Here is a 25,602-nt window from a genome sequence, read left to right as displayed (position 1 = left end):
CTACTATCAAGGAAGAAATAGCAAGGCATCTCGATAGAAATTGTTGCATTGGGCAGACGCAGCATGGGTTCATGAAGGGCATGTCATGTTTGATAAATCTTTTGGAATTCTATGAAATCATTACGAGCAAGATGGACAATGGGGACCCAGTGGATGTGGTGTACCTAGATTTACAAAAGGCCTTCGACAAGGCGCTGCACAAGAGGCTGCTGCATATGATAAGGATGCATGGAGTTAGGGGTAAAGTATTAGCATGGATAGAGGTTTGGTTGACTAACAGGAAGCAAAGAGTGGGGATAAATGAGTACTATTCTGGCTGGCAATCAGTGACTAGTAGTGTGCCTCAGGGATCGGTGTTGGGACCGCAATTATTTACAATTTATACAGATGATTTGGAGTTGGGGACCATGTGTAGGGCGTCAAAGTTTGCAGATGACACCAAGATGAGTGGCAGAGCAAAGTGTGCAGAGAAACATAGATACGTTGAGTGAGTGGGCAAAGGTCTGGCAGATGGAATATAAATGTAAATAAATGCAGACAATGTAAATAAATGTGAAGTCATGCATTTTGGTAGGAGTAATAGTAAAAGGGATTATTACCTGAATGGTAAAAAGTTGCAGCATACGGCTATGCAGAGGGACCTGGGTGTCCTTGTCCATGAATCATAGAAGGTTGGTCTGCAGGTACAACAAATAATTAGGAAAGCAAATGGAATTTTGTCCTTCATTGCTAAAGGGATTGAGTTTAAAAGCAGAGAGGTTAAGTTGCAGCTGTACAAGATGCTGGAGAGGCCACACCTGGAACTGTGTGCAATTTTGGTCTCCTTACTTGAAGAAGGACGTACTGGCACTGGAGGGGGTGCAGAGGAGATTCAATAGGTTGATTCTGGAGTTGAGGGGGTTGGCGATGAGGAGAGACTGAGTAGATTGGAATTATATTCATTGGAATTCAGAAGATTGAGGGGGGAGGTTATAGAAATATATAAAATTATGAAGGGAATAGATAAGAAGTAGAGAGGATGTTCCCACTGGCAGGTGAAGCCAAGACAAGAGGGCATAGACTCAAGATTAGAGCAGATTTAGGACTGAATTGAGAAGGAACTTCTTCACTCAGAATCTATGGAATTCCTTGTCCAGTGAAGTATTTGATGTCACTTCCGTAAATGTTTTTAAAGCTAAGGTAGATTTTTTTCTGAACAATAAAGGATTTAAGGGATACGGTGAGAATGCGAGTAAGTGGAGCTGAGTCCAATGAAAGATCAGCCATGATCTTACTGAATGGCAGAGCAGGCTTGAAGGGCCAAACGGCCTATTCCTAGTTCTTATGTTCTTGTTCCATTCATAACATGGGACTGAAAGGAACCTGCAGCCTTCACCCTTGAGTGTTGAAACACATACTGATACAGTTAGTCCAATGCGTTGAAGGTGTCTTGAAGATGGGGTGTTTGCAAATGAAACTCCACTGTTTAGGAAATTTGTCAAATCACTCACCATCCTGACTTGGAAATTTATTGCTGTTCCTTCAATGGCACTGAATTCATGGATGTCCAGTGAATTCTGGAATTCCTTTCTTGATGGCGTTGTAGGCATGTGTACAGGACTGCATTTGTTCAAGATAGCAACTCCCACTACCTTCTCCAGGGTAGTCAGGGGTGGCTAAGAAATACTGCCCTTGGAAATGACACTTACACATCTTGAATGAATAAAAAAAACTTCCAGAATTCCAACATTCTTCAAGCAATTCACTTTGAAAGCAATACTTCATTGTTTTTAATATACAGTTTATTATACATAAATAGTTGCTTACCTCGACTGGCAGATGGAATTCAATATTGGTAAATGTGAGGTCTTCCATTTTGGTAGGAATAACAATAAAATGGACTATTATTTAAATGGTGAAAAATTGCAGCACGCTGCTGTGCAGAGGGATCCAGGTGTCCTTATGCACGAATGACAAAACGTTGGATTGCAGGTGCAGCAGGTAATTAAGAAGGCAAATGGAATATTGTCCTTCATTGCTGGAGGGGTGGAGTTTAAAAGTAGGGAGTTTGTGCTGCAGATGTATAGTGTGCTGGTGAGGCCACACCTGGAGAACAGTTTCCTTACTTAAGAAAGGATGTCCTGGCACTGGAGTGGTGCAGAGGAGGTTCACAAGGTTGATTCCAGAATTGAGAAGGTTGCCTTATGAGGAGAGATTGAGTAGAATAGGACTGTACTCACTGGAATTTAGAAGAATGAGGGGGATCTTTTGGAAACGTATAAAATTATGAAGAGGATAGATAGGATAGAAGCAGGTGAAACTAGAACTAGGGGGCATAGCCTCAAAATAAGGGGGATCCAACTTAGGATCAAGTTGAGAAGGAACTTCTTCACCAAAGGGTTATGAATCTGTGGAATTCCCTGCCCAGTGAAGCAGCTGAAACTACCAAGCTGAATGTTTTTAAGGTAAAGATGGATAGATTTTTGAATAGTAAAGGAATTAAGGGTTATCATGAGTGGTCATGTAAGTGGAGCTGAGTCCACAAAAAGATTAGCCATGATCCTATTGAATAGGCCAGATAGCCTGCTCCTGCTCCTATTTCTCATGTTCTGACATTAGAATCTATGAACTGTCAACTTCTAACTCCTACTGTTTAAAAATGTAGCCCCCTCCCCCTTATAAAGCCCTTCCCTACATGCATATGAAGACAGACATGAGAGACAAATTGGGAAGTCAGTGCTCCACAGGGGTTGCAAAGATTATTCCTTTTGACTTCTCAGGACTTGCTGTTTGTCAGTCTTTCTTTTCTCCAGGGACTTGCACTTGCTTGCAGGAAGCATTCAGTAACTGGTTCACAACTTAAAGTCTCTGACTTATCGGTTAAAAGCAAAAGCTTATTACAACAAGGTGTAGAGCTGGATGAACACAGCAGGCCAAGCAGCATCAGAGGAGCAGGAAGGCTGATGTTTCAGGCCTAGACCCTGCTTCAGAAATGGGGGAGGGGGAAGGGGGTTCTGAAATAAATAGGGACAGTGGGGGAGGTGGGTAGAAGATGGATAAAGGAGAAGATCGGTGGAGAGGAGACAGACCGGTCAAAGAGGTGGGGATGGAGCCAGTAAAGGTGAGTGTAGGTGGGGAGGTAGGGAAGAAATAGGTCAGTCCAGGGAGGATGGACAGGTCAAGGGGATGTAGGTTAGTAGGTAGGCGATGGGGGTGGGGCTTCAGGTGAGAGGAGGAGATAGGTGGGAGGAAGGACAGGTGAGGGAAGTGAGGACGAGCTGGGCTGGTTTTGGGATGCGGTAGGGGGAGGGGAGATTTTGAAGCTGGTGAAGTCCTCATTGATACCATTGGGCTGCAGGATTCCCAAGCAAAATATGAAATGCTGTTCCTGCAACCTTCGAGTAGAACTGTTGTGGCACTGCAGGAGGCCCAGGACGGACATATTGTCTGAGGAATTGGAGGGGGAGTTGAAACGGTTCACGATTGGGAGGTGCAGTTGTTCAGTGCGAACCAAGCATAGGTGTTGTGCAAAGTGGTCCCCAAGCCTCCACTTGGTTTCCCCGACGTAGAGGAGGCCACAACGGGGACAGCGGATACAGTATATCACATTAGCAGATGTGCAGGTGGATATCTGCTTGACGTGGAAAGTCTTCTTGGGCCTGGGATGGGGCTGAGGAGGGAGGTGTAGGGGCAGATGTAGCACTTCCTGTGGTTGTACGGAACAGTGCCGGGAATGGTGTTTCAGTGGATCTCTCTACATTTTTCCTTCCCCACCTTTATTTGTCTTCCGGAGGGACCACTCTCTCTGTGACTCCCTTGTTCACTCCACACTCCCCTCCAGCCCCACCTCACCTGGCACTTTCCCCTGCAACGTAGGAAGTGTTATATGTGCCCCTACACCTCCTCCCTCACCCCCTCCCATTCCGCAGACGACATGTCCATCCTAGGCCTCCTGCAGTGCCACGATTTTACTGAAGGTTGCAGGAACAGCAACTCAGTTTCCTACTCCTACTTACTAACCTCATCCTGCCCCCTTGCCCTGTCTGTCCTCCCTGAACTGACCTATCTCCATTCTACCTACACTCACTTTAACTGGCTCCATCCCCACTTCTTTGACCGGTCTGTCTCCTCTCCACCTATCTTCTCCTCTATCCATCTTCTATCTGCCTCCTCCTCTCTCCCTATTTATTTCAGAACCTCCTTCCCATCCCCCATTTCTGAAGAAGGGTCTAGACCCGAAACGTCAGCCTTCCTGCTCATCTGATGCTGCTTCCCCTGCTGTGTTCATCCAGCTCTATATCTTGTTATCTCAGATTCTCCAGCATCTTCAGTTCCTGCTATCTCTGAAACAGCTTATAACAACAGATCCTGAGACGGCACAGAAAAGATTTACAAGGATATTACGAGGTTTTGAGTTACAGGAAGACGCTTAATAAACTGGGGCTGTATTCCCTGGAGCTTCAGAGACTGAGGGATGACCTTATAGAGGTTTATAAGATCATGAGAAACATGTTTAAGGTGAATTTGCTGAGTTGGGAAAACCCAAAATGTGAGGGCATAGTTTTAAGCGGGGAGGGGAAAGATTTAAACAGCACCTGAAGGTTTACTTTTCCATACAAAGGGTGGTGCGTGTGTGGAACAAGCTGCCAGAGGAAGTGGTGGAGGCTGGGACAATTACAATTTCAAAAAGGCATCTGGATGGGGATGTGAATAGTAGAGGTGTAAGGGCCAAACGCTGGCAAAATGGGATTAGGTCAGATGAAGATGACTGGTTGGCATGAATGAATTGGACTGAAGGGTCTGTTCCCATACTATATGGCACTATGATTATATTTGTGCAAAAATTCACATTGCTTTCCAGAAACTGATAGCCGGAACCCCATCATGAGGAACAAATATCAAATAATCATTATCATTAGTGATATATTTTATTGTATTTAAAATAGCAAACAGTGAAAATATATTGTTTATGGTCTGTTCACATCTTGTACTCATGGAAGCAGAAAACAAAAAGATCTGAGTTCAAAACAATAATCTGAAGCAGACAATATCTAAAAGTAACACCGCTAGGAATTAAGGTGCCGATAAAATGAACAGCATAAATGCCAAACCAAAACAGAATTTGCTGGAGAAATTCAGTAGGTCTGGCATCATCTGAAGAAGGGTCTCATGACTGAAGAAGAGTCATAATTGAATTACCAGCATGATATCTACATTGTACGAATCTCTAAATCACTGCAATAGAGGCATGCTAACTGAGACAGATTTGGTGCATTTATAAACACGTTAAGCAGGTGTCCAACGTAATCAGACCTTGTTATTCAAAAAACAGTAGTATGTTTGCATCCCATAGAAGATTCAATGATTACAAAGAACAGTACAGCATAGGAATATGTCCTCTGTCCAAGTCTGTGCCGGCACATGACACCTTTTCTAAATTAAAAACTTACGTTGGATGTGAACTTATGTTCCCTACATCTAGATTGTTTTATTTCATTTCTTAATGTTGGAAGCTAGCTCACTTTTTGCTACTTTTACTTGTAAAATGAAAGATGCACATTATCTGAACATTAACGGTTCAAGTTCTCCATTTTAATCTGATCGGGCAGAGAGCATTCCACATGTCTTCGGTTTGCATTGCTGCTGTCGGATTCGCGCTGTAGTTTAGGCTATTTCCAAACCAGGCCCCGATACCACCAAGTTTTAATTTCTTCACAATAGATGACTTTAATGAAAGACTCTCTGGGTCGTCATACCAGACCTCATGGTAAACGTCTTTATCCTGCCAGAAGAACCAACAAGAGTTCGATAAAATTCTAAGGCTAAACAGATCAAAGGACATGAGGAGAAGGTTAGAATAAGGGGCTGAGTTGGTAGGTCAGTCAGGTTCGAAGGGCCAAATGGCCTACTGCTGATGCTACAATCTATGTTTTTATGTTGCACAGGAACAAAGCTTGGACCAATGCACACTTCCAGACTCAATGTTAAATATCAGCTGCTTCAGTTTTTAAAATACATTTAACTGGTAATTCTATTAAAACGATAAGTTCAGGTGACATGACAAACAAAAATATAAGAAGCTGGATTGTTCAAAACAAAATCAAATTTCTGGAGAAACTCAGCAGTCTTCAGAACTGATAGTAGCTAGGAAAAAGTGCTACGGATATATATCCTGAAGACAGGGAGTGGAGAGTGGAGGGGGTGGAAAAGGAGTAAGTGGATAGGTGGAGATAGACACCTAGAGATAGAGAAGAACACATAACCAGACGAACGGTTGGAAGTAGTAAGCTAGAGAGAAAGTGAAACTGATAATGGGGACCATCAAGAAGAGAAAATGGGTTGGCTGTGCTGAAAGCAGCTCATATGATGATGGGCTGGGGTGTGGAGTTGGGAAAGGACATGGAAGGTTGCGTTCAGGCTCTAAAAGTATTGTACCAAAGTACTCACCTGTAGTTTACATAAGATATTTCCCAAAATGCAGTAATACTACTGCAGGTTCCTAATTCCTTGTCAATTCCCTAATTGCACACATTTTCAAGTGCACAACTTGGGTATTCTGAAATTTTCTGAACTCTGTGCACAGCAAATACTGAATTATGAAACAAAAATCCAAAGAACTGTAGGTGCTGGGTATCAGAAATAAAATCAGAATTTTCTGGGAAAACTCAGCAGGTCTAGCAGCATCTGAGCAGAGAAAGCAGAGTTAACATTTTGGTTCCAGTGACCCTTATTGGAAAGAAGCTTCCTGCTCAGTTTTCCAAGCAATTTCTGATTTTGTTACTGAATCATGAAACACTGCTGTGTTCTCACTCAACAAAGGACGTTACAGTGCATAGTCTCTGCTGTCTGATAATCTTACCTTGTAAACAAAATACGGGGATTTGTAGTTATCATCCCAGTATCTGCCAGTGATTGATCTGGGCAACATCTGCATGATCTCTTTGTACTCAACCTGGTTTGCAATTTGAGAACTGCATGGAGCACCTTTAAAAGTAAGCATTTTCAATTTGCACCTTCCAGGCTGTAAAATATGAAAGGGATGAGCCAATTAATTGTATGATCTCCAAGTTTACAAGCTACAAATGATAATTAGTAACAAAGCATCAACTGAAATTTTCAAGATGTACTAAGTATATTAAGAGGAACAAATGGAAAATATTGCTGTGTTCGCAGCTGATGGTAATCCTGGACAAGTCAGCTCCTAGAGTGTAACCTTGCTTGGTAGGCTATAAGGATTATTTTCCTTTCTGTTTACTGTGGAAGTCAGGCACAATAGAAGGCACTAATACCATTTCAAAACGATTAAACCTTGCAGGAGCAAAAGAAGGCAAGGAGATAGAATAGAAAAAAATTTATTGTCATGCGTATATTTATATGAAATATACAATGAAAAGTTTTATAAGTCACACCAACACAGTATCTACATCAATGACAAGAGTCATACACAATAATTAGAAAAAAGTCAAATTAAGAAAAGTTAATGACAGATTAGTTAGCCACTTCTGGGCTGACCAATTCATTGAGGAACAATAAAATCCCCTGAAAACACAGCTGAGACGAGACTGCCATTCTGGGACAACTGCATCATGCTGGGCCCTATTGGGGATTGTTTCATAGATGGTTTTATGTGTAGGAGGTCTTGATTCACAAGTTTGATTGACTTTTCTGAGGAAGTAGTGAAGATGATTGATAAGGATAGGGCAAATGATGTTGTCTATGTGCACTTTACTGAAGAATTTGACAAGGTCCATCATCTTGGTCCTGAAGATTAATTCACAAGGAATCTGCAGTGGGTTGGAAAGTTGGATACAAGATTGGCTTGATCGTAGGAAGCAGAGGATATTTGCAGAAGGCTGTTTTTTTCCTGACTGGAGGTCTGAAACTAGTGGCATTCCAGAAGAGACAGTATTGGGGCCTCTGTTGTTTGTAACATAATAAATGATTTGGATGAAAATGTAGATGGTCTGATCAGTAAGTTTGCAGGTGACACAAAAATTGATGGAAATATGGAATGTGAGCAAGTTTTTATAGGATACATCATGACGTAGATGTGTTGAAAAGTTGAGCAAAGAAATTGCACATAGAGTTAAATGTGGACAACTGTGAGGCGATGCTTTTTGAAAGAGCAAATGCAAGACCAAAGAATAAAATAAATAGCAGAACCTGTGGGAGCACTGACATACTGATGGATCTTGTCTATGGCTCCCTGAAAGTGGCAGCACGTGGATAAGGTGGTCAAGAAGACATACAACATGCTTGCCTTCATTGGTCAGGGCTTTGAGTGTAAAACTTGGCAAGTCATGTTGCAGCTGTATAAAATTTAGTTAGGCCACGTTTAGAGTACTGTGTGTAGTTTAAGTTGCTGTAGGAAGGATGTGGAAGCTTTGGACAGAGTGCAGAAGAGGTTTATCAGAATATAGCCTGGATTGGAGTGTATTGGCTAGAAAGGGAGGTTGGACAAACTTAAATTGCTTTCACTGGAGCATCGGAGGCTGAGGGCAACCTAATAGAAGTATATAGAAGTACATTTTGTTATTCAATTTGTGAATAACCTTACTAGAGAAGGATCAAAACCTAAGCTTCTCGGGGGAAATAGGGTGTCAGTGGGGGAGCACTTTGGGACCAACGTTCACAATTCTATTAGTTTTAAAATAGTTATGGAAAAGGATAGACCTGACCTAAAAGTCAATGTTCTAAATTGGAGTAACGCCAACTTTAATGGTATTAGAAAAGACTTCCAAAAACTGATTGGGAGAGGCTATTTGTAGGTAAAGGGGAGTTGGAAAGTGACAGGCCTTGAGATATTGAGAGTCCAGAGGCAGTATTTTCATGTTACTGTTAAGGGCAAGACTGGAGAGGTGCAGGGAATGCTGGATTGCTAGAGAAGTTGAGCCTCTGGTCAAGAAAAAGAAGGAGACATATGGCAGGTTCAGCTAACCGGGACTGAGTGAATTCCTTGAGGAGTATAAGGACACGAAGAGTATACTTACAAGGGAAATCAGCAGGGTTAAAAAGGGACATGAGATGCCTTTGTTAAATAGGGTTCGGAAGAATCCAAAGGGCTGCTACAAATACATTTAGGGCAAAAGAATGATTAAGGAGAGAATAGGGCCCTTTAAAAATCAACAAGGATATCTACGTGTGGAACCACCGGAGATGAATAAGATACTAAATGAATATTTCGCATCAGTACATACTGTGAAGAAGGATATGGAAGCTAAACAATATGGAGAAATAAATAAAGATATCTTGAGAAAGTATTATTATTACAGAGGAGGAGGTGCTGGATGTCTTAAAATGCATAAAGGTCAATAAATCCCCAGGACCTGATCGGATGTATCCTAGAACTTTGTGAGAAGCTAGGGTAGTGATTGCTGGTCCACTTGCTGAGATAACTGTATCATCAATAGCCATGAGTGAGGTGCTGGAAGACTGGAGGGTGGCTAATGTGCAACCACTATTTAAAAAGGTGCTAAGTAAAAGCCATAGAACTATAGATCAGTGAGCTGTATGTCAGTGTGGGTAAATTGTCGGAGGGGATTCTGAGGGACAGACTTTACATGTCTTTAGAAAAGCAAGGACTGATTAGGGGTGGTTTTGTGCATGGGAAATCGTATCTCACTAACTTGATTGAGTTTTTTGAAAAAGTAACAAAGAAGATTGATGAAGGCAGACAGGTGGACATTGTCTGTATGGAATTCAGCAAGGCGTTCGACAGGGTTCTGCATGGTAGACTGGTTAGCAAGGTTAAATCACATAGGATCCAGGGAGAGCTAGCCATCTGGACACAAAATAGGCTTGAAGGGAAATGATAGAAGGTGGTAGTGGAGAGTTGTTTCCAGACTGGAACCATGTGATCACTGGTGTGCCACAAGGATCAGTGCTGGGTTCACTGTTTTTAGTCAATTATAAAAATGATTTGTAAATGAATATAGGAGGAATGGTTAATACTTTTGCAGATGATAATGTAGTGGACAGTGAAGAAGGTTATCTCAGAGTATAATGGGATCTTGATCATATAGGCCAATGAGCCGAGGAGTGGCAGACAGAATGTAATTTAGATAAATGTGAGGTGTTGCATTTTGGTAAGTCAAATCAGGGCAGGACTTAGACACTTAATGGTACGGCTATAGAGAGTGCTGCTGAATAAAGAGATCTCCGGGTGCAGGTTCATAGATCCTTGAAAGTGGACTCACAGGCAGGCCGGGGAGTAAAGAAGGTGTTTGGTACACTTATTTCAGAGATAGTAGGAATTGCAGATGCTGGAGAATCTGAGATAACAAGGTGTAGAGCTGGATGAACACAGCAGGCCAAGCTCCTCTGATGTTGCTTGTTCATCCAGCTGTACACCTTGTTATCTCTATATTTGGTACATTTACCTTTATTGGTCAGTGCATTGAATATAAGAATTGGGATGTCATGTTACAGACACGTACAGGTCATTGGTTGGGCCACTTTTGGGATACTGTATTCAATTTTGGTCTCTCTGCCATAGGAAAGATATTGCTAAACTTGAAAGGGTGCAAAAAAGATTTGCAAGGACGTTGCCAGGTTTGGAAGGTTTCATCTATAAACAGAGGCTGACCATCTCCAACACATCCCTCACCTTCCTGGACCTTTCTGTCTCCATCTCAGGCAACCACCGACAAACCGATGTCCATTTCAAGCCCACCGACTCCCACAGCTACCAGGAATACACCTCCTCCCACCCACCTTCCTGCAAAAATTCTATCCCCTATTCACAATTCCTTCACCTCCGCCGCATCTGCTCCCAGGATGAGGCATTTCACTCTCGCACATCCCAGATGTCCTCGTTCTTCATGGGCCGCAACGTCACCGCCCCCCCCCCCCCCCCCCCCCCCCCCCCCACCGGAGTGGTCGAGAATGCCCTTGACCGTGTCTCCCACATTTCCCGCACTGCATCCCTCACACCCCACCCTTGCAATAACCGCCAAAAGAGAGTCCCCCTAGTTCTCACATACCACCCCACCAACCTCCGGATAGAACACATCATCCTCCGACACTTCCACCATCTACAATCCGACCCCACCACCCAAGACATTTTTCCCACCCCACCCTTGTCTGCCTTCCGGAGAGACCACTCCTGCACATCTGCCAATGTGGTATACTGCATCCGCTGTACACGGTGAAGCCAAGTGGAGGCTTGGGGACTGCTTTGCAGAACACCTACGCTTGGTTCGCAATAAACAACTGCACCTCCCAGTCGCAAACCATTTCAACTCCCCCTCCCATTCCTCAGACGACATGTCCATCATGGGCCTCCTGCAGTGCCACAATGATGCCACCCGAAGGTTGCAGGAACAGCAACTCATATTCTGCTTGGGAACCCTGCAGCCCAATGGTATCAATGTGGATTTCACCAGCTTCAAAACCTCCCCTTCCCCCACTGCACCCCAAAACCAGCCCAGCTTGACCCCTCCCCCCACTGCATCCCAAAATCAGCCCAGCTCGTCCCCGACTGCCTAACCTGTTCCTCCTCTCACCGATCCCCTCCTCCCACCTCAAGCCGCACCTCCATTTCCTTCCTACTAACCTCATCCCGCCCCCTCGACCTGTCCGTCCTCCCTGGATTGACCTATCCCCTCCCTACCTCCCCACCCATGCTCTCCTCTCCACCTATCTTCTCCTCTGTCCATCATCAGTCCTCCTCCCCCTCTCTCCCTCTTTATTTCAGAATCCTCTCCCCATCCCCCTTTTCTGACAAAGGGTCTAGGCCCGAAACGTCAGCTTTTGTGCTCCTAAGATGCTGCTTGGCCTGCTGTGTTCATCCAGCCCCACACTTTGTTATCCTGAATAGGCTGGGGCTATTTTCTCTGGATGGTTAGAGGTTGAGGGGTGACCTTATAGGTGTTTACAAAATCCTGAGGGGCATGTAAAGGGTGCATAGCCAAGGTCTTTTCCCCAGGATAAGGGAATCCAAAACTAGAGCACATAGGTCTAAGGTGAGAGGAGTACAATTTAAAAGGGACCCGAGGGGCAACTTTTTCATGCTGAGGGTTGTGTGTATATGACACAAGCTGCCAGATGAGGTGGCGGAATTGGGTACAATTGCAACATTTAAAAGACATCTGTATGTGTAACTGTGTAGAAAAGTTTTGGAGGGATATGGGCCAACTTCTGGCAAATGCGACTAGATTAATTTAGGACATCTACTCAGCATGGATGAGTTGGACCAAAGGATCTGTTTCTGTGTGGTACAGCTCTAAGTACAGCTTCATTTAAACTGATCAGAGGCATGGATAGGATCAATCATCAGAGTAACTTTCCCAGGGTGGAAATGTCAAATAAGAGACAACACAGGTTTAGGTGAGGGGGGAAAAGTTGAAAGGAGATGTGTGAGGCAGATTTTTTTACACAGACGATGGTAGGTGCCTGGAATGTGCTTTCAGGGAAGTTGAAAGAAGCAAAGACGATGGCAAAATGTAAGAAACATTTAAACAGCTGCACAAACAGGCAGAAAATAGGATACAGACCTTATGCAGGCAGATGGGATTAGTTTGGAATGGCATCATGGTTGGTACAAACATGGTTGCCAAAGGGCCTGTTCCTATGTTGTACTACCCTACGTTCTAATGAAAACAAACCATTTTTCCTTACCTCATAGAAATGCTCACAAGGATAGTCATAACCAAACCATGGGAGTCCAAGTATGAGCTTTTTGGGATTAACACCTAGCTTGATATAATTAGACAGACCTAAATGGGGGGAAAAAAAAATGGTCTGAGGTTAACATTGATTTTTGGATCAGGCACACCATTCACCAGAATATCATAGTTCAGTAAGAATAGGCAACAACACCTACTCCTCCTTAAGCCTCAGCACTGGTACCCTGCAACGCTGTGTACTCAGTCCTCTACTATACTTCTTGTACACTCACAACTGCATGGCTGAATTCTGCCTCAACTCCATTTACAAGTTTTCTGATGACATCGCCACTGGATCTTAAATAACAACGAGAGAAAAATAAGGAAGGAGATTGAGTGCATAGCAGCATGATGTAAAGACAACAATCTCTCCATCAACGTCAGCAAAATGAAGGAGCTTGTCATTGACTTCAGGAGGCAGATGTGTTTTTTACACACCCCTGTCTGTATCAATGGTGCGGATGATGCGGAAGTGCCGGTGTTGGACTGAGGTGGACAAAGTCAGAAATCACACAACATCAAGTATAATAACCTGGTGTTGTGTGATTTCTGTCAGTGGTGCTGAGGTGGAGATGATCAAGTGTCAATCACCAGCAATCTGTCCTGGTTCACTACTTCGATGCGATAGTCAAAAAAACACATCTCTACTTTCACAGGACACTAAGGAAATTCGGCATGTCCACAAGGACTGTGAACAATTTTATAGCTGCACAGGAGAAAGCATCTTTTCTGGATGCATCACAGCATGGTATAGTAAGTGTTTTTCCCAAGAATGCAAGATATCACAGAGAGTCGTGAATGCAGCCCAGTCCATCGCACAAACCCAGCCTTCCATTTGTTGACACTGTCTATACAGTTGGTTCTGATATAATGGGTGTTTCTTCAAAGCGAATTGGCTTTAATGCGATTGAATAATTTAGAACTCTATTTATAAAACACGAACTTTTCTTACCGGTATTGGCTATAACGCAATTCCAGCCCAAATAGTTTAAATGGCTTGACTACTACATGATTTTCTAACAACGCAAGAGCACATGAGAACGGAACTATCGCGTTGTATCAGAACTGGCAGTACTTCCTGTTGCCTGCGGAGAGTAATCAACATAATCAACGATGCCTCCTGTCCTGTTCCATCATGCAGAAATAAGTTTGAATACGTGTACGATTACAGTCAGGAACAGCTTCTTCCCCACTGTAATCAGACTTTTCTTCATGTTAATTCTGATCTTTCTCCTTCTGCACTTTCTCTGCAGCTGTAACACTGTATTTTGTACTCTGTTCTGTTATCCTGATGCCCTTTGTAAGGTATAATCTGCCTGTCTCACACAAAAAAAACACTTTTCACTGTGTCTCAGTCCATGTGACAACAATAAATCAATCAATCATTCAATACTATTCATACCTGATAATGTTTGGTGATAGGGAGCATTTGCTTTCGCAAAGCACTCATCCCACATTTCAAGTTGCATGTCATAGGCCTTCACATATAGAAAGTCACAGGAATTTGCCATTGATACATAATCAAAGCAGTTTCCTTTTGGACAGTTTGGAGTCCAAGGGACACTAAGTGAGACCTAAGAATAAAAAGCAACAGAAAGTTAATCTTATCTCACAACTTATATAGTGTATAAATTATGTGATTTTTTGAGGCACTCCCATTATGGATGGCTCATAGAACATAGAACATAGAACAGTACAGCACAGAACAGGCCCTTCAGCCCACAATGTTGTGCCGACCATTGATCCTCATGTATGCACCCTCAAATTTCTGAAACTGAAATTAACACAATAGAAGCTCCATGTCTCTTTATCTCTTCGTCCTGTGCTGTCAACCAATGAGGAGAGCTTTACATTTCATACTTATTTACTGTAAAATAATCTTTCTTCAATAGAGATAACAAGGTGTAGAGCTGGATGAACACAGCAGACCAAGTAGCATCAGAGGAGCAGGAAAACTGACGTTTCGGGCCTAGACCCTTCTATTTTCTGAAGAAAGGATTTGGCCCAAAACATCAGCTTTCCTGCTCCACTGATGCTGCTTGGCCTGCTGTGTTCATCCAGCTCTACACCTTGTTGTCTCAGATGCTCCAGTATCTGCAGTTCCTACTATCTCTGAAGTAATCTTTCTTCAGTCTTCCTTCATCTGACGAGAACAACAGGGCCGATCCAAACAAAACCTGAAGCTTAAATTCTGCACCTTGGAACTATTTTACTAAATGTTCTCAGTATGGTCTCAAGCAAACTCAAACCCTTCCTTCAATGTGATTACAAGTATGTTTTTTAATGTTTGTTGCCCGTGCCACATGCTAGTGAGGCGAGGAATAGGGAGAGAGAGGAGTTGAACACGTGGCTACAGGGATGGTGCAGGAGGGAGGGTTTTGGATTCTTGGATATTTGGGGCTCTTTCTGGGGTAGGTGGGACCTCTACAAGCAAGATGGTCTTCACCTGAACCAGACGGGTACCGATATCTTGGGGGGGGAATTTGCTAAGGCTATTCGGGTGGGTTTAAACTAATTCAGCAGGGGGATGGGCACCAAAATTGTAGTTCGAGTATAGAAAAGGTTGAGAGTAAGGTGGTCCGAAATAAAGTTTCAGGGAAGCAAGATGGCACCGGCAAGCAAGAAGTTGGTTTGAAGTGTGTCTACTTCAATGCCAGGAGCGTCCGGAATAAAGTGGGTGAACTTGCAGCATGGGTTAGTACCTGGGACTTCGATGTTGTGACCATTTCGGAGACATGGATAGAGCAGGGACAGGAATGGTTGTTGCAGGTTCTGGGATTTAGATGTTTCAGTAAGAGCAGAGAAGATGGTAAACGGGGTGGAGGTGTGGCATTGTTGGTCAAGGACAGTATTACAGTTGCAGAAAGGATGTTTGGGGACTTGTCAACTGAGGTAGTAAGGGCTGAGGTTAGAAACAGGAAAGGAGAGGTCACCCTGTTAGGAGTTTTCTATAGGCCTCCGAATAGTTCCAGAGATGTAGCGGAAAGGATAGCAAAGATGATTCTCGATAGGAGTGAGAGAAACAGGGTAGTTGTCATGGGGGACTTCAACTTTCCAAATATTGACTGGGAACACTATAGTTCGAGTACTATAGATGGGTCAGTTTTTGTCCAGTGTGTGCAGGAGGGCTTCCTGACACGGTATGTAAAGAGGCCAACAAGGGGCGAAGCCCCATTAGATTTGGTACTGGGTAATGAGCCTGGCCAGGTGTTAGATTTGGAAGTAAGTGAGCACTTTGGTGATAGCGATCACAATTCTGTTATGTTTACTTTAGTGATGGAAAGTGATAGGTGTATACCACTGGGCAAGAGTTATAGCTGGGGGAAAGGCAATTACGATGAGATTAGGCAAGATTTAGGGAGCATAGGATAGGGAAGGAAACTGCAGGGGATGGGCACATTAGAAATGTGGAGCTTATTCAAGGAAAAGCTCCTGTGTGTCCTAGATAAGTATGTACCTGTCAGGCAGGGAGGAAGCTGTAGAGTGCGGGAGCTGTGGTTTATGAAGGAGGTGGAATCTCTGGTCAAGAGGAAGAAGGCGGCTTATGTTAGGATGAGATGCGAAGGCTCAGTTAGGGCACTTGAGGGCTACGAGGTAGCCAGGAAAGACCTAAAGAGAGAGCTCAGAAGAGCCAGGAGGAGACATGAGGAGTTGTTGGCGGATAGGATCAGGGTAAACCCTGAGGCTTTCTACAGGTATTTAAGGAATAAAAGAATGACGAAAGTGAGATTGGGCCCAATCAAGGATAGTAGTGTTGTGTGTGGAGTCAGATGAGATAGGGGAAGCGCTAAATGAATATTTTTCAACAGTATTCACTCTAGAAAACGACAATGTTGTTGAGGAAAATACTGAGATACAGGCTACTAGACTAGGTGGGATTGAGGTTCACAAGGAAGAGGTGTTAGAAATCCTTCAGAGGGTGAAGATAGATAAGTTCCCTGGGCCGGATGGGATTTATCCTCAGATCCTCTGGGAAGCCAGGGAGGAGATTGCCCAGCCTTTGGCATTGATCTTTAACTAGTCATTGTCTACAGGAATAATGCCAGATGACTGGAGGATAGCAAATGTGGTTCCCCTGTTCAAGAAGGGGAGTAGAGACAACCCTGGTAATTATAGACCAGTGAGCCTTACCTCAGTTCTTGGTAAAGTGTTGGAAAAGATTATAAGGAATAGGATTTATAATCATCTAGAAAAGAATAAATTGATTAGGGATAGTCAGCACGGTTTTGTGAAGGGAAGGTCGTGCCTCACAAACCTTATTGAATTCTTTGAGAAGGTGATCAAATAGGTAGATGAGAGTAAACCGGTTGATGTGGTATATATGGATTTCAGCAAGGTGTTCGATAAGGTTCCCCACAATAGGCTATTGTACAAAATGTGGAGGAATGGAATTGTGAGAGATATAGCAGTTTGGATCGGAAATTGGCTTGCTGGAAGAAGACAGAGGGTGGTAGTTGATGGGAAATGTTCATCCTGGAGACCAGTTACTAGTGGTATACCGCAAGGGTCGGTGTTGGGTCCACTGCTGTTTGTCATTTTTATAAATGACCTGGATGAGGGTGTAGAAGGATGGGTTAGTAAATTTGCAGATGACACTAAGGTCGGTGGAGTTGTGGACAGTGAAGAAGGATGCTGTAGGTTGCAGAGAGACATAGATAAGCTGAAGAGCTGGGCTGAGAGGTGGCAAATGGAGTTTAATGCAGACAAGTGTGAGGTGATGCACTTTGGTAGGTGTAACCAGAAGGCAAAGTACAGGGCTAATGGTAAGATTCTTAGTAGTGTAGATGAGCAGAGAGATCTTGGTGTCCATGTACACAGGTCCTTGAAAGTTCCCACCCAGGTTGACAGGGCTGTTAAGAAGGCATACAGTGTTTTAGCTTTTATTAAGAGGGATCGAGTTCCGGAACCAAGAGGTTATGGTGAAGCTGTACAAAACTCTGGTGTGGCCGCACTTGGAGTATTGTATACAGTTCTGGTCACCACATTGTGAGAAGGATGTGGAAGCTTTGGAAAGGGTGCAGAAGAGATTTACTAGGATGTTGCCTGGTATGGAGGGAAGGTCTTACGAAGAAAGGCTGAGGGACTTGAGGCTGTTTTCATTAGAGAGAAGAAGGTTGAGAGGTGACTTAATTGAGACATATAAAATAATCAGAGGGTTAGATAGGGTGGATAGGGAGAGCCTTTTTCCTAGGATGGTGACGGCGAGCACGAGGGGGCATAGCTTTAAATTGAGGGGTGAAAGATATAGGACAGATGTCAGAGGTAGTTTCTTTACTCAGAGAGTAGTAAGGGAATGGAACGCTTTGCCTGCAACGGTAGTAGATTCGCCAACTTTAGGTACATTTAAGTCGTCATTGGATAAGCATATGGACGTACATGGAATAGTGTAGGTTAGATGGGCTTGAGGCCTGAGATCGGTATGACAGGTCGGCACAACATCAAGGGCCGAAGGGCCTGTACTGTGCTGGAATGTTCTATGTTTAATGTACGCATGGATGGGATATGGGTATCCACTACCACTACAGCAACAATGCTGATTGAGCTGGTCTTGTGCTGAACAACATAGCTGCTAGACTGGGTCTGTGGCAGAAGGCGAGGCAAAAAAAAATGAAAAATCATACTTGATCTCATTCTTACCAATCTGCTGGCTACAGATACATCTGTTCATGACACTATCAGTAAGAGTGACCACTGCACAGATCTTGTGGAGATGAAATACTGTCTTCACATTGAAAATAACCTCTGTCATGTTGTGCAGCCCTATCAATGTGGTAAATGGGACAGGCTTTGAACAGAGCTAGCAACTCGAGACTGATCATCCATGAGGCACTATGGGCCATCAGCAGCAGCAGAATTGAACTGCAGCATAATCTGGAACCTCATGGCCCGGCACATCCCCCACTCTACCATTACCATCAAGCCAGGGGATCAACCCTGGTTCAGTGGAGAGTGCAGGAGGGAATGCCAGAAGATACCTGGACACTGTGTTTCAGGAGGCAATCACACTCCTCCTGTGCTGTGTCATTCTTAAACACATGTGAAAGTTACAATTCAGATCTAGACAATGGTGGAAGCTGTGTGTCGATCCAGCTGTCTCATTGGAGGCTCAAATTGCTGCATTACCGAGACCTGCTGTACCTGTAGCTGAGATAATAAAGTGTGAAGCTGGATGAACACAGCAGGCCCAGCAGCATCTCAGGAGCACAAAAGCTGACGTTTCGGGCCTAGACCCTTCATCAGAGAGGGGGATGGGGAGAGGGTTCTGGAATAAATAGGGAGAGAGGGGGAGGCGGACCGAAGATGGAGAGAAAAGAAGATAGGTGGAGAGAGTATAGGTGGGGAGGTAGGGAGGGGATAGGTCAGTCCAGGGAGGACCTGCTGTACCTGCAGCTGAAGTTGATTCAGTGTAAAATAGCTTAAAATTGCCTTATGGCAAGACGAAGGACTAAAAAACAGCAACTAAAAATCAACATTTCAATTCACCTCTTCTGGAAAATAGATCCATGTTTATTTATAAATGCCTATTTAGGTAAACAAATGATTTCCCTCCTTTACATTTTTTTAACAAACAACTTTCACCTGAGATCCAGGTATTTCATTTTGTACATCTGTTTTAACCTGTGCGACCAGCTTAGGTAGCTCATGAAGATTTGAAATGTGTTCAACTGTTTCCAGATGCATTCCATCCAGAAACTGAAGCTTCATGTAAAGCAGATTACTATTAATCCATTTCTTTCGTTCCGTTGGGAGTATCAAGTGCTTCTGATCCACATTCCCTAAAGAAGCAGAAGGAAATATCTTTTTTAAAACTTAAGTCAAAGAGCAGATGGTATCACAACATTTTACCAAACAAAACCGCCAAACTCAAGTGGAAAGGAAGATCTGTTTCAAACTTACATTTACGAAACACTTTTTACATCCTCATGCTGTTCTTAAGTCATTTATATCAAATCAGTTAGTGGCCACTGTCACTTTCTAATGTTAGGACATGGCTTAGAACCTCAAAAATACCACAGGCATTTCAAAATGTGTTTCTTAAAAGTGGGCCACTACAGAGACATAGTAACTGCAAGTGTAAATTCAGTTGTTTGCTGGCAAAAACCTTGTATTTTGTTGTGTGTTCACAGATTTTGGGATGGCACAGTGGCTCAGTGGTTGGCACTGCTGCTTCACAGCACCAGGGACCCAGGTTTGATTCCACCATCGGGCAACCGTCTATATGGTGTTTGCATATTCTCCCTGTGTCTGCATAGGTTTCTTCCTGGTGCTCCAGTTTCCTCTACAGTCCAAAAATGTGCAGGCTAGGTGGATTGGCCATGCTAAAATTGACTGTAGTGTTTAGATTAAGTGGGTTTTAGGGGAATGGGTCTGGGTGGGATGCTGTGAGGTCAGTGTGGACTTGTTGGACTGAACAGCCTGTTTCCACACTGTAGGGATTCTAAAGGTGTCAAACTTGAAAGAGAGAGACACACACACACACACACACACACACACACACACACACACACACACACAGAATTCTTAGGGAGCTGACTGTTCTAGATCAACCCATTCCCAATAGAGAGCAACCTGTTGCTGTCAATTTATGTGTTTTTGTTTTCCGGGAATATACAGAAAAGAGATGAAATAGTACATCAACTCTGTCTATGTGCTGTTGTTGGTCTCCAGACAAGTTCAGTTTAACTAGTATGCTGTGGAAGTCTCAACTTGAGAACTTCATGTAAGCATCCCCGCGCCACAAGTGAAACATGGAAGCCTGAATCTCACTCTAAGTGCTCCGAACCCATTTAAAAAGGACTCAGGACAAAGGAATTCCAACCAACTTGTGCAACCAAGAACCTCAAAAATCAACTCTTCGGCTGCTGAGTTCCACACTACCATTTTATCCCAATAATGACTGCAACATCATCATAACTGCTTTTCAAGAACAGTTCTAGAGTACAAGTGACAATAAAGGATATTCATTTTCCAGCTTTACACAGAAAGCCTTTTGGTCCATAATGAGCTCAACTCTTTCTCTGGTTATTCCCTTTCTCCTGATATACTTGAGGAATATCTCACCGTCCTCCCTAATCTTATCCATCAGTGGTTTTTCATGCCCCCTCTTTGATTTCAAAATTGCTTTCTTGAGCTCTCCCTGCACTTTCAGTTCTCCTCAGGGTGTATGTTAATCTGCTTCCTTTCATATCTCTCCTTTTCTTCTCGTACAATCCTGAATATTCCTAGATATCAAAAGTTCTCTGGTTTTGTTGTTCCTACATTTCACCCCGAAGAGAACATATCACACACGTACTCTCCCCAGTGCTTCTTTGAACATCTCCCACTGTTCTATTGTACCCTTCTGGTAGCTGTTCCCCATCTACTTTGGCTAAATAACGCCTTATTTGAACAAAATCTATCTTACTCCAACACAAATTTTTTTTTGATGACCACCTTTCTCCATTTCCATAACCAAATTAAAACATGTGGTGTTGTGTTCACTAAAACTTTTTGTAACCATGTCTCTGTGATAATGATAAGATCATCCCTAGGCTCAATCATCATCAACTGCTTCATCAATATCCTTCCCTCCATCATAAGGTCAGAAATGGGGACGTTTGCTGGTGCCTACACAGTGCTCAGCACCATATGGGACTCCTCAGTGACTGTGGCAGTCCATGTACAAATGCAACAAGATCTGGACAATACCCAGGCTTGGGCTGACTAGCAGCAAGTAACATTTGCACCACACAAATGCCAGACAATGACCATTTCCAAGAAGAGACAATCTAACCATCGCCCATTTACATTCAATAATGTTATCACACCACTTGCCTGGTTGGATGCAGCTCCAAAACACTCAAAAAGCTTGACACCATCCAAAACAAAGCAGCCTGCTTGATTGGTTCCATATCCACAAGCATCCACTCCGTCTACCACCGACGCTCAGTAGCAGCAGTGTGTACCATCTACAAGATGCATTGCAGAAATTCACCAAAGATCCTCAGACAGCACCTTCCAAACCCAAGACTAATTCCATCTAGAAGGACAAGGGCAACAAATGTCTGGCAATACTATTCCCTACAAGTTTTGGTCCAAGCCATTCAACCTCCTGATTTGGAAATATATCACTATTCCTTCAGTGTCGCTGGGTCAAATCCTAGAATTCTAGCCAGTGATACCTATGTTCCACAAGTGAGTTTAAAAAAAACTCAGTTGTCTCCAATGGCTAAACCATTTATTTGATTCTGAGTGCTACATACAATTAAGTTAAAACACTTTAACTTCACTTTTTTTCAGCTATTTATCCCCTTTTACTGTATTTGCTGCTTTCCTATGTCAGTACATTCTGTCTCTTCCTTGCCCACTCTGAAGGAAGTTACTGAAGTGGTTGCAACGCTGTCTGCTTTGTAAAAATAGAACATAGAACATAACAGCACAGTACAGGTCCTTCGGCCCTCGATATTGTGCCGACCTGTCATACCGATCTCAAGTCCATCTAACCTACACTATTCCATGGACGTCCATATGCTTATCCAATGACGACTTAAATGTACCTAAAGTTGGCGAATCTACTACCGTTGCAGGCAAAGCGTTCCACTCCCTTACTACTCTCTGAGTAAAGAAACTACCTCTGACATCTGTCCTAGTCAACCCAAACCTGGGTATTGTCCAGATCTTGTTGCATCTGTCCTATATCTTTCACCCCTCAATTTAAAGCTATGCCCCCTCATGCTCGCCATCACCATCCTAGGATTAGCATTACTGCCTCACCTTAACAGAAGTCGATACAGGAGAATATGAAAAGTGAATGTGTGGCGTAATATCTGGTACACAAGGGAGGGCTTTTGATTTCTAGGACATTGGGATTAGTTTGTGGCATTTCTGTGACAACAACAGCACAGTCTTCCAGGTGTGAACTTACAAAATCCTCCATAGACACAGGGGTTTGTCTCAAAACTGGAAAAACTGATCGTGGAATAGTTGTGGAATAGTTAAGCAACAGATTGACAGATTTTTACTCACTGAACTGTCTTTACAGGCAACGACCCAGACAATACAATCACCATCCCCGGATATGTCCAATCCCACTGGCAGAAGTGACCCATCAGAGGTGATGGCACAGTGGCATACAGTTAATTGGGAGTTTTGCTGGGAGTGATCAAAATTCACTCTGGAACCCATGAAGTCCCATGGTCTCAGTTCAAACATGGGCAAAGAAATCTGCTGAGTACCACCTCCTACTGTCTTGGCTGATGAATCAGTACACCTGAGGCACTACTTCAAGGAAGCACTGAGGGTACCCAGGGCACAGAATATATTATGGATAGAAAACTTCAGTGTGTGGTCTGGTAGCACCATTATTGACTGAACTGGCTGAGTCCTAAAGGACAGAGCTGCTAGAGAGGATTAATGGCAAATGGTGAGAAATGAAGTGGGAATGTAACTACTTGACCTCACCACCCCCCCCCCCCCCCCCCCCCCACCTATCTACCTCTCCAGGTTCATCTGCCAGGAAAAATCTGCAGGAGTTCCCCAGGGTGGTGTACTAGGCCCATGCAATCTGCCCAATCTGTCGATGCTGGCAATTATGTTGCAGCCTGAAAACTGCATATACTCTTTTAGAGTTCTGTACAATACCTCTTGTATTAGGAGGCAGAAAGACATATTATTCCATGAGATGGTGCATTACAATACCTTTGAAGATAACCCGGACACCCTTTGCATGAGCATGACACAGGAGTTCAAAAGGAACAGATTTTGTAACCACAATTGTTGTAATCTTTGACCAGTCGTAATGTATCCAGTCAGGTCCTGAATGATCAAAGACAATGCCCTGGTAGAGAAAGAAAGCAGTCAGTAGTTCTGCTTAGAAACACAGAAAATAGAAGTTGTAGGTCATTCACCCCTTTGGGACAGCTCTAGCATTCTACATGATCATGGAGATCTGGCAGCATTCGTGAAGGAAAAAAGAGAGTTAACGTTTCGGGTCTTGTGACCCCTGACGAAGGGTCACCTGACCTGAAACTTTCACACTTTTTTTCCTTCACAGATGCTGCCAGACCTGCTGAGTTTTTCCAGCAACTTTTTGTTCCAGATTTACAGCATCTGCAGTTCATTCGGTTTTTATTCTATATGATCATGGCTGATTCCACCTTTAGGCCCATACTGTATGCTTTCTTTTGCCCAAAGACCTAGGTACAACTCCTTCTTGAAAACATTTGAATCTACAGGTTATTTGCTGAATCTCCTCCGACCACACTCTCCAATGAGCAACATTTAAGTGAATATGAACCTGAGCAGCTACTGAACAGTTACATTATCATTTTCCACCAAGGTTTTGTCTCAGGATCTGTTACATTCTATTCACTTTAATCTCGACCAGAATTTCAGTTTTACACAATGAGGCCAAATCACAATGTGATATGATGCCAACATTTTGACCTGGTGTTTTCTTTGGGTCAATATTCTGCGCATTCTGCAATCCTGAACCACGGGATTAAACTGTCAACGTTGAGCCCACTTCGTTTCAAGACTGTGCATGAGGGACACAGTTTAACAGAAATATTTTCCTGATGCTGCCCTTGTTAAAATATTTTTGCTCTGCTCAGTCTTCCCGAGGCCCCTGTTTCACACAGGCTGTAACTAGAGCATGCTTCACACTTTCCCATCTGGACTGTAGACAATATGATCTTCTCTGCATCTGAGCTGGCCCAGCTTCCCCGATCCCGAGCCGGACTCAGCCTGGGCCTGATCCTTGGCTTATGTCAACGACCCTTGTCCAACCTGGATCCCCCAGGATCCGGAGTGGGACTGCAGCCTGGCTGGGAGGGACACTCTCTTTCCTAACCGAAGCCAGGCCATCCCCGAGGAGGGAGGGAATGAACATCCTAAAGAGGAGAATTTCTCCCAATTCCCACAACCGAGCAGAAAGAAAAAAACCGAGCATGGGGTAGAGAGAGGAGCTGCAGCACATGGGGAAAGACAGGAGCTCCCACACCAAAGCTCCATTCCAACAGTTTGTTCAATGACCTTCCAAAGACAACTTCGAGGCAACAAGAGAATTGAATGGTTTGCAAACACCCACCTCGACTTGATACTTATGGTTCTTGGGCAGAGGCTTGCACAGATTTGGAGGTATACACGGGCAGAAGCGGATGGGAGAAACGGTGGAGCCTGGGAGAATCCCCAGGGCCAGCACCGCCACAAGCTGCGCCGATACCAAACTCCAGCGCATCCTCTCGGCCGGAGACGAAGATCTATCAGACGCAGCGAGATGCATCATTTATACCGAATCCCATGTGAGTGATGATGCCACCTCCTGGCTCTCTCTATCTCTGTCTCAGTTTGTGTGACAAGAGGAAAATGTTGACGCAGATTCCACCCTGGCAAATGTAACTTTGTACAGAAGTTCGCTGCTCCCCCTCACCCACTCTCCATGTCTAACAATCAGCCCTGAACATTCCTGTAGCATTTTCTCCCGGACTTTTCTACACAAACTCTTTTCCTCCCTGCCCTTGCTACAATGAATCTAAAACTGATTTCTGAAAGTTTGACTTCCTGCTAATTACCCACATCTTGTGGCTCAGTCGGAATATTGTGGGCCGTCTGCTCACATTAACCCCTCAGCTTAATGTTCATTCCTGCAAACCCTGCTTCCCCCTTCCCTTTGCCCCAACAATTCTTCCATCCCTTCGGCAACATAACCCTCAAATATTTCTGTGTGTGTGTTCAGTTTCTTTATTATTAATCCTATCTGTTAACCGACAGCTGGCCACTCCCATCTCAGCATCATAGGCCATAATCGAATCATAGAACGTGTTGTTTCTTTGTTTAAGAAGGGTATCATAGATAAACCAGCAAATTATTGGCCAAGTCGAGAGATTATTGGAAAAGATTCCTAGGGACAGGATTTACTGTCATTTGGAAGAGAATGAACTTCTTAGGCATGGTCAGCGTGGCTTTGTGTGGGAGAGGT

General features: G+C 43.7%; 1 protein-coding gene across 1 annotated transcript; it reads right to left on the bottom strand.

Annotated features, from left to right (window-relative positions):
• Positions 1 to 5,557: 5,557 nt before the first annotated feature.
• On the bottom strand, positions 5,558 to 24,906 carry LOC125456365 (di-N-acetylchitobiase-like). Its single transcript, XM_059647697.1, has 10 exons — positions 24,712 to 24,906; positions 23,995 to 24,102; positions 23,322 to 23,460; positions 19,224 to 19,420; positions 18,620 to 18,670; positions 18,162 to 18,224; positions 14,047 to 14,218; positions 12,598 to 12,695; positions 6,839 to 7,000; positions 5,558 to 5,761 (listed from the first exon to the last, which is right to left on the bottom strand). Exons 1-10 carry the CDS (start codon positions 24,904 to 24,906, stop codon positions 5,558 to 5,560), a joined length of 1,389 nt encoding a protein of 462 aa, XP_059503680.1.
• Positions 24,907 to 25,602: the final 696 nt, after the last annotated feature.

Source organism: Stegostoma tigrinum, chromosome 8 (assembly GCF_030684315.1).
Source record: "Stegostoma tigrinum isolate sSteTig4 chromosome 8, sSteTig4.hap1, whole genome shotgun sequence".
NCBI classification, from domain to species: domain Eukaryota; kingdom Metazoa; phylum Chordata; class Chondrichthyes; order Orectolobiformes; family Stegostomatidae; genus Stegostoma; species Stegostoma tigrinum.
The sequence above is the reverse complement of the archived record's forward strand: the minus strand, read 5'-3'. Positions and strand labels throughout refer to the sequence as shown.

Bases quoted from the DNA above. Each gene is read 5' to 3' on its own strand.
- LOC125456365 (XM_059647697.1), bottom strand. From the start codon at position 24,906: ATGCATCTCGCTGCGTCTGATAGATCTTCGTCTCCGGCCGAGAGGATG. The intron at 24,103-24,711 runs GTGGGTGTTTGC...TCAGGATTGCAG, and splicing joins ACCATAAGTATCAAGTCGAG to AATGCGCAGAATATTGACCC. The intron at 14,219-18,161 runs GTAGTGGATACC...TTTTATTCTTAG, and splicing joins TCAGCATTGTTGCTGTAGTG to GTCTCACTTAGTGTCCCTTG.